This window comes from Delphinus delphis, chromosome 5 (assembly GCF_949987515.2).
Source record: "Delphinus delphis chromosome 5, mDelDel1.2, whole genome shotgun sequence".
In the NCBI taxonomy this organism is placed as follows: domain Eukaryota; kingdom Metazoa; phylum Chordata; class Mammalia; order Artiodactyla; family Delphinidae; genus Delphinus; species Delphinus delphis.
Window position 1 is genome coordinate 20,871,386 of NC_082687.1, and position 12,508 is coordinate 20,883,893.

The 12,508-nt window shown below is 44.5% G+C and overlaps 2 protein-coding genes across 2 annotated transcripts in view; one reads left to right on the plus strand and one right to left on the minus strand.

Annotated features, from left to right (window-relative positions):
- Positions 1 to 4,246: 4,246 nt before the first annotated feature.
- MGST2 (microsomal glutathione S-transferase 2) overlaps positions 4,247 to 12,508 on the plus strand; it is a 30,604-nt gene continuing 22,342 nt past the window's right edge. Inside the window, exons 1-2 of the mRNA XM_060011630.1 lie at positions 4,247 to 4,283; positions 8,564 to 8,663. Coding sequence (XP_059867613.1) covers positions 4,247 to 4,283; positions 8,564 to 8,663 — 137 coding nt within the window. The remainder of the gene's footprint in view (positions 4,284 to 8,563; positions 8,664 to 12,508) is intronic.
- LOC132425306 (ribosomal biogenesis factor-like) lies at positions 7,258 to 7,542 on the minus strand. Its single transcript, XM_060011628.1, has 2 exons — positions 7,423 to 7,542; positions 7,258 to 7,317 (listed from the first exon to the last, which is right to left on the minus strand). The coding sequence occupies exons 1-2, from the start codon at positions 7,540 to 7,542 to the stop codon at positions 7,258 to 7,260; spliced, it is 180 nt and encodes a 59-aa protein (XP_059867611.1).

Genomic DNA, 12,508 nt, shown 5'->3' on the forward strand with positions numbered 1-12,508 from the left:
GCGAGCTCTCTTCCTTTCGTGTGTAGAAATCTCAGTAAGTTTTCGGAGGCAGTAGCTGGCCATGCTGATGTCACAAAATCCAAGAGATTTCTCAGTTAAATTCGTGTCTATTTCAAAAGCGCCTTTGGTGATTCTAAAGTGAGAACTGCCAAGTCTCGATGGACATCAAAACCAGTTAGCGGGCAAGTACTGGTGGATCTGATGAGGAATTAGCTGGGACACCGGCTCCAGCCAGACTGCTCTCTACTGAGACCTCGGAGCACCCCTTCTCCCCCACCTCAGCCTCGATTTCTCTCCTGTGTCTGTCTTTTCCTCCTTCCTCCACCCAGGCACCCCCAAAGTCCTGCCGTGGAAATCTCCCTCCATTTCTCCCGGGCTGCACCCTGAGGCCCCCAGGATCCCGTTCCTCCCACCCTCACCTCTTCCCTCCTGCCACTGCAGAACCTGCCATACCCATTCCTCTTCCTTCCCGGGCTCCAAGGACACCCACTTTGGCTTCCACCAGCTGCTTCATTCCCCCAACCGCACCCCAAGATGGTGTGTGATCGTTCCTCTTTGGGAAGCAGTGAGATGGTGCGACTAGACCAGCTTCCCAAAGCTCTCTGGGTCGCAGTGTCCTTACCTGTAAACTGAGAATAATTTACAACTTTAGAGCAGTGTTGTGTGAGTTATATGAGCCTGTGGTTGCTTAACCAACATGAAACTGATGTTCAAAAACAGATCCTGAATGAGGCCTAGAAATCTGCGTGTTTATATCACCTCAGGTGATGGTGGCAGGTGGTGAGGACCTCACTGAGAGACACTGGTTAAGACGGTGGTTCTCTACCTTGACTGTGCACTAGAATCATCTGGGGAGTTTTTAAAAAGTTCAGGTGCCTGGGTCGAACCTGAGATCAATTAAATCAGAATTGCTTTTGGTGGGGAAAGCTAAGCGCCAGTATTTTTAGTGACCCCCGGGTGATTTCAGTGTACAGCCAAAGTTAAGCACAAGGGCTTTGGGAGCAGCAGGGCTGGGCTATACTGACCTTGGGCCAGTCACTAACCCCTGAGCCTCCGTTTCTCCATCTGAACAATGGGAATAAAACATTTGCTTCATTGTTGATTAGGCAGATTAGTTGAGACATTTCTGCATGGGGCCTGGCACAGTGCTCGAAACTTCCCTTCTGTTGAGTGGAATTGGGAGCTGGGGTGGTGGACATCAGAGCCCCTGTCAGACTGAGGTCCGTCCAGGGTGTCTCAGCCCTCTGGGCCCAGGGTCCTCCTGCCTTTTGCTGCTGTGGTCCCAGAAAGTATATATGAATCCAGCTCTGAGCATGGCCCACAGGGAGCCTGGCTTCTCTCCATGGGGGGGTGGGCAGGGAGTTTTTGCCAACAGCCCTCTTTTAAAAGTGCGTCATTTCAAATACTATTTGGTTTAAAAAAATTTACTAATGATTAAGCAAAGAGGCAAATGAAGTGTTAATTCCTCTCGTTCAACTGCCAATATGCAGCATGTTACCTCACTTATGGGTTACAATTTTCTTTACCGTGAAGCCACCTGAGAACATGGCCACCATTTATAATGTTATTTTTGTAAGAATATGTGCCTTGAGGTCCAAACATTCAGTTTACAAATCCCCTTTGGAGACATGAGGGTAGAATGTGTGTGTGTGTGTGTGTGTGTATGTATGTGTATGAGTGTGTGAATATATGTGTGTTAGTGTGCGTATTTATGAGAATGTGAGTGTGTAGGAATGTGTGTGAATCTGTACGTGAGTGTGTTTATGTATGTGTGCACATGTGTGTGTGTGTGTGTGTGCGTGTGTGTGTGTGTAGGGCTGCGTGGGCTGGGGCTTGTCAACAAGAATTTCTAATTCCCCTCCCCGGTCCCTAGATCCTGCTTTACTTTATCCTCTCCCAAGCCTTTTGTACACTTAAGACAACTCAGGTTCAGACCTATTACTGTCAAGAGCCGTTCTGAAGCAATTCAAGTGCTCTGTTTCCATTCTGGGAAATTATAACAGCATCCTGTGATCATTGCTGCTTTGTACCGGGCCCTTCCCTACAAATAGATCTTGTCTCTTCTGCGTCCACCAGGCCTGAGGGCATGGAGGGGGCGGCAGAGAGACCTCGTGGACGCCCTGCCACGTGCCCCGTTCTGTGCTGTTTGCATCCCACGTGTTATTTCATTGTCATCAGATGGACCCTGTGTGGTTGGTCCTATTATTTCCCTTTGAGAAAACAGGTCAGGGGATGTTTAGCGACTCGCCAACACCATACAGGGACGTGAGCCTAGATCACTAGCTCAAAGCTTGTGCTCTTCTCACTACACTACCCTGGGGACTCATCTTTAGTTTCCTCTCCTTTCTGCTCCCCTTTTGTCTCTGCCTTTGAGCCTGGATGGGACATTCCTGGTGTTGGATGGCTGTCAGTTTCTGCCTGAGGCTTGGTGTAACCTGTAATCCTCTGCCCTGTGCCCTGCCCATCCCAGGGCAAAGGGCTCCCCAATGTAGGAAATGCCTTAGCGCTCTGTAGCTTGATTTCCACACCCAGGGTCACAGAGCAAAGTGCTCCAGCTTCTGAAGGGGGAGAAAATGTTCTGCAGGACCGCTGCAATTCCCTGAATTTTTGCAACATGTAGGCTGGGGCATATTTTCTCAAGTTTGGTTAATCTGAGCTTTGTTTGCTGCGTTGTTAAGGTGTTTTCAATTGGTCAGGACTTCCAGCAAGAGAATGAAATAAACACTAGGCACGTGGAAACCCTTTTCTGGGCTAGTTTTCAATCAGGAGTATTATGGTCCTTGATAATTGTGATCACTGACGGTTTCTGGGCATCCTCGGGCAGGTGGTGTGTTTTCTGTCTCTCTGTGGCCAGGCCTGTTGGCAGCAGAGACGGCTTGCCGTAGTACCAGTGGAAACCAGGACAACAAGCTGTCGTTTTTTGGAGGGACAGGGATAGAACACAGAGGGTGAAGTCAGGGAATAATTGGGGGGGATGCAACTGGTCTGAGAGAACATGTCTATAGTTATATATATATCTTTTCATCTATCACCAAAATTATTCAGAAATAGTTACATTTAGAGTTTACATTTCATAACAACAGTTCTTTCACATGGTTTGGGGTTGTTTTTATATTACCAAACTTTTCTCTGGTTTGTCTTATCCAGAGTATAATTTTGGTAACAAACACTGATTAATAAGCTAAACTCTCACAAACTCTTGTAGTTTTTTTGAGTTTATATAGGGAATATAAACCTTTTAAAAACATTTTACTAGGGCTTCCCTGGTGGCACAGTGGTTGAGAGTCCACCTGCCGATGCAGAGGACACGGGTTCGTGCCCCAGTCCGGGAAGATCCCACATGCAATGGAGCGGCTGGGCCGGTGAGCCGTGGCCGCTGAGCCTGCGCATCTGGAGCGTGTGCTCCGCAGCGGGAGAGGCCACAGCAGTGAGAGGCCCGCGTACCACACACACAAAAAAGTTCTCAGCACAAGAAAAAAACTGTAATTATGTGAGGTGATGGGTGTTAACCTAAACTTATTGTGGTGCTCATTTTGCAATATATACATCTATCAAGTCATTATGTTGTACATCTGAAACTAAAACAATGCTATATGTCAATTATATCTCAACTAAAAAAAATTATGGTCACCACGATGATGGGAGAGTTGGGGTGACAGTGGGAGGAAGCCTGGCAGGGGGCTTAGGGCACTGTTGGAATATGCTGGACACGGGTTCAAATCCTAGATCTTCCATTTACTAGGGAATAAAGTTAGAATCGGCTTAAATTAGCATGTTAATCTCAGTGGGGTTAAATAAAATCTTCCATCGCCTCTCTTTTCCCATGGGAGGTGGGAAAGGTCTCATCAAGGCCTTGGAGCCAGGCAGGGGACTAAGGAGTCCAGACTTTGGAAGAGAAGGAGAGGGAATTGTTTTCGAACTGGCTGAGACGGGTTAGCCGCAGGCGCTGAGGCTGGAGGGCTAACCCCGCAGGTCGGAGCTTGAGGAGATCTGAAGCGGGTCGGGGAAGCTATGCCCGATCCAGGTGAAGATCTTTGACAGAGAGCCTGGACCCGCCTGCCTCTCTGATTCCTGTTCCAGGGCAAAGGTCACGCAGCCGCTTGACCCTCCCTTTTTTTTTCTCTCTCCTTTCTCAGCTCTGTTCGCCTTATAAGGAAGGTCAGCCTTGCCAAGTCGAAAGTGCCTTTGTTATCTTCCCCTCGATTTCTGCGAATAGTCCTGTGAACCAGAACTTTCCACATGAAAGATGGCTGCTCTCTCTGTCCTCTCTGCCTGTCAGCAAAGTAAGCGTCCCGGGGTGTGTGTGTGGCGGGGGGGCAGAGGGAGGGAGGGAGCGTTTTGGGGTTTCTACTCACTTGCTGGTGGTCCGTGGGCTTTGCAGAGCACGCTGTGCTCAGGGTCATCGGTGCCCCCTTCCCTGGGGACAGGCAGAGATTTGGAACATTCCAGGGATTAGTTCTTCCAGTGGGGATGCCATGGGCCTTTGAGCCCAGAGATTCTGCATATCTGTAGTTACAACCCACAGCCCAGTTCGAGTGAGCATTAGAAATGCGGTAACCTGGGGGAAGTGGGCTATAAGTATTAATCTGGAGTGTTCCAAAGGTAACATTGTACCTGCTTATAAATCATGGCTGTGATTTCTTGAACCCCGATCTTTTAATTACTGTGTGTTTCTTAAATAAGCTGGGTATGGCAGGTATGATTATCAAGTTAAAAAAAAGTCTCCTGCAAAAATATGAGCTTCAGATTAAGTAATTCATTCTAAATTTTAAAGTGCCTTCCCACTAGGATTATTCAGTATCCTGATTGCCTGGTTAAATAGAGGCTTCTTCTCCTCTGGGGTCGCTTTTGCTCAATTCATATTATCTCAGGCATGTGCTTCCTTAACATGCAAAATGGGAAAAAGGGGTCTGAGCCCTGGTGAGCACGACTTATGAAGAACACGTGTTTCTTTATTTTCCCAGTGTGCTTGTACCAGGAAACGGGGCAGAGCAGCGGACGTCTCGGCCCAAGCACGGGGCACCACGGTTTAGGATAGATAAAGAGTCTGCACACACACTCAATGGCAGACTTGCTAGCCAGTCTGTTTTGTGAGTTTATGAAAACATTATACCTTAAAACACATGTTTTGTGGTTTGATTTACCGTCTTTTCTGGAGTAAAGCAGGATGCTTATAGCCAACTAAAGCAGCACTTGGGTCTGAAACGCCTTGTGTTGACCCTCTACACGTAGGCACGGTCCACCCCGTGTGTGCCCACCTCCTGGCCCTGCAGAGAGCACAGGGGCAGCTCCACGGTTGCCCCAGGCTGGCATAGCCTCTGCCATCCCCACAGAGAGGTTCTGTTTGCTGGTGGGTGCAAGGGCTGGTGTGAATTGCGGTCTGAAGTTCAGGCAGCTGAGTTGGGAAGGGGAGACGGGGCCAATGGTGGTTGGTGATAGATAGGGGAGAGAGAGAGAGAGAGGGAGTTGGCATTAAGAACCAGAATTCGCTGCTTTAGCGAAAGTCTGGTGTTTACAGAGGTGAGACGCCCTGTGCTATAGTAGAAGCAACTCAAGGCTTGAAAACAGACTTGTATCTTCTGGTCCAGCCACTTACAAGCTGGGTGCCCTTGGCCGGGAAAATCTGTCCTTCAGTGTCCTCATGAAAGAGGGTTAAACAGGACACTGGGTAGGAAGTGCCCACCATGGTGCCTGGCCCAGGGTTGGTGTTCAGCACAGTCACTTCCAGTCCTTGGCTGCTTCCCCACAGAGAGAAGCTTCTGGTGGATTGAGAGGCAGCCTTGCGGTGAAGAAGCCCAGCTGTGGCTGGGCTGAGAGTGGGGGCAGGATGAGGGGTCTTGATTCACTTTCTCCAGCACACGTGTCCCGCTGAGGCCCCTGACCTGAGACTCCTTGGAACTGGAGCTGATGCAACTGAGTACTCCTTCCTGGGGCTGGAGGTGGGCGGGGTCTTCCATTTACTGAAGCTCATTCCTCACAGATGCTGACCAGGTGCAATGAACAACCAGAAGAAGCCAGCCCTGCAAAGCTTTCACTTATTCGCCTGAATTTTGAAGCTCTAGGTTCTGGCGCCGTTGCCAATAGAAAGATCTAGGAGCACACATCTTTCGTCGTTTCCATTTTATCGTGAAAACCAGAAGCCTTGCCCGGTGTGTTCTCTGAGGCTGCGGAGCACGTTAGAAGCAGTGGTAGCAGCAGGGTCCAGGGTGGCCAAGCCCCACTTTTCCCCTCCATAGATAGACCTCCTCTTTGGCTCCAGCTGAGGCCGTGAGCCACTGGCCTCTCCAGCTTTATGCTGCCTTGAAAAGACTTAGCCAAGGGTTGGAAACCGTCAGTGCCTAATCCCACACTTATCTTCACTCTACTCTCCCAGACTTCAGTGATATGACTACAGCTTGAACGAGAAAGAGGCCAGTCCACACTTAGATGTTCAGCTGTAGCTTCTAAATCAGGACCAACACTTCATTTGCAGCAGAGGGGAATGAAGGGGAAGGAAAGTAGCCGGCTGTGAGAGGCTTACTCGACCAGGTTCAGTATTTACTGACTTCTTGTTGGAGGGGAGATAGTACCATGATTCAGGAGGAAACACATGGCCCCTAATACTGTCACACAGTGAGAGACTGAAGCTGCAAACTTGGTGTGGAAAAGGAAATTATTTGTAAAACATTAGCAAGTAGGAAATGGGTATCAAGGTACTAAAATAAGGGCGACCAGAACAGTGTTGGAGAGAAACTGTGAGAAACTGAAACTGGAAGAAATAATCTGAAGGGAAATAATAGACCCCAGAAGTTAACTACGGGGTAAAACGAGGGAGATAAGGACAGGAGGTGAGAACTATTTACAGAGGAGGAGGTGTGGGTCTGAAAGTGAAAGAGGGTCACAGAACTGATGATCAGAGGCAGGTGATCCCAGGCATTGGGGTTTCATAATCTAATGTATTTTCCATGCAGCAGATGCAGAAGAAAGTCATAATCATTTCATAATAGGGAAGCTGAGTCCTGCAGGGAGCCATCATCCCCAAGTTTTCTTGTGACCCCCCCTTCCTGTCTTTCCTCACGTCCAGGCAACCACTGATCTACTTTATGTCACTGTAGATTCACTTGCATTTCTGAGAATTTTATACAAATAAACTTATACAGTAATACTTTTTGGGGGGTCTTGCCTCTTTCATTTAGCATAAATTTTTGTATAAAACATTTAACTTATTGGTCTTTTGGGGGAATTCGATGCATCACCAGTGTATTACAACTGAGCCATTCATCTTGTAGCTTCATCAGCATTAACTGGTTCGTTTTCATGACACTGCTGAAGAATCAGCTGTTTCTGCAGAGGTTCAAGAGAAAGGCCTTTTGAGAAGTGTGCAAGTTCCTTTTGTATATCTACGAAAGCTTTATTCACTCAGTTATCTTTTTCATCATTCACAATGTTTATCTTAAGATTAGTGGTAACTGGTTTTGCTTTATTTTTAACCTTAAAGCTTTTTTGGCTGGCTGTGTGGAATACACTCCTGGACTTCTGCCCTCTTAGTTTGTCCTTGGCCATTGTCAGACCTCCGATACCCCTCGTGCAGCTGCTCAAGTTCCAGGTGACACCATCTGCACACACCTCATTCTGCATAATTATTCTGAGATTCATCCATGTTGTTTCATTTATTAATAGTTCATTCCTTTTTACTGTTGAATAGTATCCTGTTGTATGGACAAAGCACAAATTATTTATCCACTCACTGTTGATAGACATTTGTGTTAGTTGGCGTTCTCCAGAGAAACAGAACCAATAGGACACACACACACACACACACATACACACTCTCACATATCTATTTTAAGAAATTGGCTCATATAATAGTTGGGGCTGGTGAGTCTGGCATTTGCAGGGTGGATTGCAAGACTGGAAATTCCAACAAGAATTGATGTTGCAGTCTTGGGTCCAAAGGGAGGCAAAAATCTCTTCCTCTTTGGGGGACCTCAGACTTTTTTCTTAAGGCCTTCAACTGATTGGGTGAGGCCCACCCACAATATGGAGGGTCATCTGCTTTACTCAAAGTCTACTGATGGAAATGTTAATCACCTCTAAAAAATACCTTCACAGCAACATCTAGACTGGTGTTTGACCAAACAACTGGGCACCATGGATAGCCTAGTTGACATATAATCTTAACCATCAGGGAGTTGTTCCTAATTTTTGGCTATTACAAATAAAGCTGTTGTAAACATTTGTGGACGGGTGTTTTTATGGATGTATGACTTAATTTCTCATGGGAAAATTCTAGTTGTGGAATGACTGAATCATATGGTCAATGTATATCTAACTAAAAAATTCCTTCCAAATGGTTTTCCGAAGTTAGTTGTATCATTTTACATTCCCACCAGCAGTGTGTGAGAATTCCAGTTGATTTTGTATCTTCACTTGTCTGTCTGTCTTTTCTAGTTGGTATGATCTGTCTTTTTAATTTTAGAAATTTAAATAGGTATGTAGTGTATCTAACTGTGGTTTAAACTTGCATTTTACTAATGAATAATGATGTGCCACATGTTTAATGTTCGTTCCTCTTTACTTGCAGGTTATTTCGCTTTGCAGGCAGGAAAGGCGAGATCAAAATACAAAGTCACACCCCCAGCAGTCTCTGGGTCACCAGAGTTTGAGAGAATGTTCCATGCACAGTGAGTAATGCTTTTCCCTTCAGGGGTATGGATCTGCCACATACACACAATTCCTAATTAGAGGAAAGATACGCAGAGAAGATAATGCCATTATAACAAACCACTCTTCCTGGCCAAGACCCTTCTCATGATCCTTGAGGTTTGAAGTAGGCAGTGCATGGAGTTTCTACCCACCTATATTACAAATTCAGAGGATACATTTACAGAAAAGGCTGGGATCTTAGGGGGGATTGCTATATGTCTCTAAGTGTGGTAGTTTGGTCCAAGAGCCTGGAAGGGGCTCCCTGAGAGTTCAGTAGCCTCATGTTGGAATAGTTATGCTATCAATTTTCTATCTGAAATCTTTACTTCTTCCTCTCCACTTCAAAACAGAGGTAGGTCAGTGTTATCCTCTGCCAATAACCCATTTCCTAAAATCAGAAACCTATAATAATGAGAAAGCTTTCTATTTCATGTGTATTCATAGTTGTTTTTTTTTTTTAACATCTTGTGCTCCTTGCCTTTTCAGATCCACACAGAATGTTCCACTATAAACACCACGAATTTGCCTGATGCAAGATGCTAGGGCTCCCTTTACATTTAATCCCCCAAACCCGGTGCTTGTAAAAACATTGCACATATCACCATTTATACATTGCTTGGTTCTTTTGTTAATAGTTTGGGATTTTTCATGTTTGTTCTTGAGTGAGGTTGGACTATAATTTTTCTTTTTTTGTATGGTCCTTGCTCATTTTGATATCAAGATTATGTTAGCCTCACAGAATGAATTAGAGAATTATTTTCTCAGAGTTTTAATAAGATTGGAAGAGTGTGTTCCTTCAAAGTTGTTAGAATTTACCTATAAAATGATCTAGACCAGATGTTTTTCTTGTGAAAAAAAATTAAACTATGAGATTTGATTTCTTTAATGATTATGGAATTACTCAGTTTTTTTATTATGTCTTGAATTAGTTTGGGTCAGACATGGCCCTTGAACTGTGAACATTGGTCTCTTGTCCATCTAATTGCTCCAAGGAGGATGGCACACACTATTTCCCTAGGCTTGAAAGTGTGATGAACACCACTGGTAGTACAAGAGATAACTTTAAGAGGTGCAGAGGCATGTTTCAACATGTTTTAAAATGTGGTAAGAATGTGTAACTTGAGCTCTACCCTGTTAACAAAATGTTGAGGGTATAATATATTACTGTTGACTAGAGGTACAATGTTGTACAACAGATCTCTAGAGCTTATTCATCTAACTTGGCTGAAACTTTATGCCCAAGGTATGATTTTATTTTATTTTTTTAATTAAAAAATATTTTTGTTTATTTATTTATTTTGGGTTGCATTTGGTCTTTGTTGCTGTGCGCGGGCTTTCTCTAGTTGTAGAGAGCAGGGGCTACTCTTCTTTGCAGTGTGCGGACTTCTCATTGCAGTGGCTTCTCTTGTTGTGGAGCACAAGCTCTAGGTGCGAGGGCTTCAGTAGTTGTGGCATGCGGGCTTAGTAGTTGTGGCCTGCGGGCTCTAGAGTGCAGGCTCAGTTGTTGTGGCACATGGGCTTAGTTGCTCCACAGCATGTGGGATCTTCCTGGGCCAGGTCTCAAACCCGTGTCCCCCTGCATTGGCAGGCGGATTCTTAACCACTGTGCCACCAGGGAAGTCCCCCAAGGTATGATTTTAAATAACATTGGACCACATGATGAGAAAGTCATTTCCACTGTCTTTGAATCTTTGTGTTATATCAAGTGGAAAGTACTGATTTGGTGCTGGTATGTCCGACATCCCCAAATATTTATTTTTATCAGGGTAATACATGTATGTAGTCTGAAAATAAAGTGAGGTTACAAGCCTTATAACAAGTAATTCTCCTTATCCCCAATCCATCCCCAGAGACAGCCATTGGCACTCCTTTTGACTACTACTTTTGGTATTTATTTCCATATTTCTAAATACTTTGTGTTCACTGCTATTTATTGATTCACAAATTTTAGACATTATCAATTGACTTCCTTTTATGGCAGAAATAATTTCATGCTCCTCTGTTTCCTCTTTTCCTCACTTCATCCTTCCAGAAAAGTTATATCACTTTGTTGAGTTAAATCAATGTTTATGTTGTTGTGATTAAGTAAATAATGTTCAAAGCTGAATCAAGTAGTATACTATGGTTACATTTCCTTCTTGTGTAGTTTTTTTGCTTTACATGGGGTTAATAATTGCCTCTTTGTTTGTTTGCTTAGTTTCATCTCTGAATCTTCAGCAGAACTGAAAATTTCCTCTCAGTACATTTAAATACATTAAGTAAGCTAGTAATACCACTTGTTTTTTCCTTGGAGTCATTTGTGCTTTAGTCTTCCATATTTCTTCTCCAGTCTGGAGGTTGCACTTTAGATCTGTTACGTAGCTGTCATCCCACAACTTCCTGTCATCATCCTAGGAATTTCCCTTACACCCTACTGATTTGGATCACCGGTTTCCTGGATTTCATATTATCCTATGTTTTGGTTTTTCTCTCTCGTTTTGGTGGAGCACATCCTCCAGACACTTCCTGAGAGAAGGGGAATGGTAGGTCTTGACACTTCTGAATATGCCTCTGTTTCTCTGTTGAAACCCTCAGAATTTCGAAAACATTGTTTTCATTATTATCTAATTTCCACTGCTGTTGTTGAGGTGTTCTGTGCTGTTCTGATGCTTTGTTTGGAAACTGTAGAAGCTTTAGGGTCTTCCCCTGATCCCCGGCCTGAGGTGTTACAGTGCTGTGCTGGCTCAGGCATTTTTCTTCACTATGCTGAACCCTAGAGGAGTTTTTTTCACAGCCTGAAAACTCATACCCTTTTGTTCTAGAATATTTTAAAATATTGTTTACCCCTAAATTTTGTCTTCTAATTTTCTCTGTTCTTTTATTCTTTTTAAAAATATTTATTTATTTATTTGGCTGCACCGGATCTTAGTTGCAGCATATGGGATCTTCGTTGTGGCCTGTAGGATCTTTTATTTATTTTATTTTATTTATTTATTTAAAAATATTTATTTATTTATTTATTTGGTTGTGCTGGGTCTTAGTTGCGGCAGGTGGGCTACTTAGTTGCAGCTCGCCAGCTCCTTAGTTGCGGCATTCAGGCTCCTTAGTTGTGGCATTCGAACTCTTAGTTGCAGCATGCATATGGGATCTAGTTCCCTGACCAGGGATCGAACCAGGGCCCGCTGCACTGGGAGTGGGAGTCTTAACAACTGGACCACCAGGGAAGTCCCTCATTCTTTTTTTTTAAAATAGATTCATTTATTTATTTATTTTTGGCTGTGTTGGATCTTCATTGCTGCGCACGGGCTTTCTCTAGTTGCAGTGAGTGAGGGCTACTGTTCATTGTGGTGCGCGGGCTTCTCATTGCGGTGGTTTCTCTTGTTGCGGAGCACAGGCCCTAGACGTGTGGGCTTTAGTAGCTGCAGCATGCAGGCTCAGTAGTTGTGGCTCATGGGCTCTAGAGTGCAGGCTCAGTAGTTGTGGCACACGGACTTTGTTGCTCTGTGGCATGTGGGATCTTCCCGGACCAGGGCTCAAACCCGTTTCCCCTGCACTGGCAGGCAGATCCTTAACCACTGAGCCACCAGGGAAGCCCTGTCCCTCATTCTTAAAATATATATTAGTTGTAAGTTGACCTCCTGGACTGATCTTTAGTTTTCTTTCATCTTGAGTTTTTCATCTTCTTGGACTTTTGTTCTTTCAGGGAATTTCTTGAACTTCCAACTTTTTACTGATTTTTTAAAAAATTCAAATATGAATTTAATTCCTAAGAATTAATTTTTATCCTTTGATTGTTCTTTAGTTCTTCTTGCTGCTGCTGTTATATCATTCCTTTCTTGTCTCA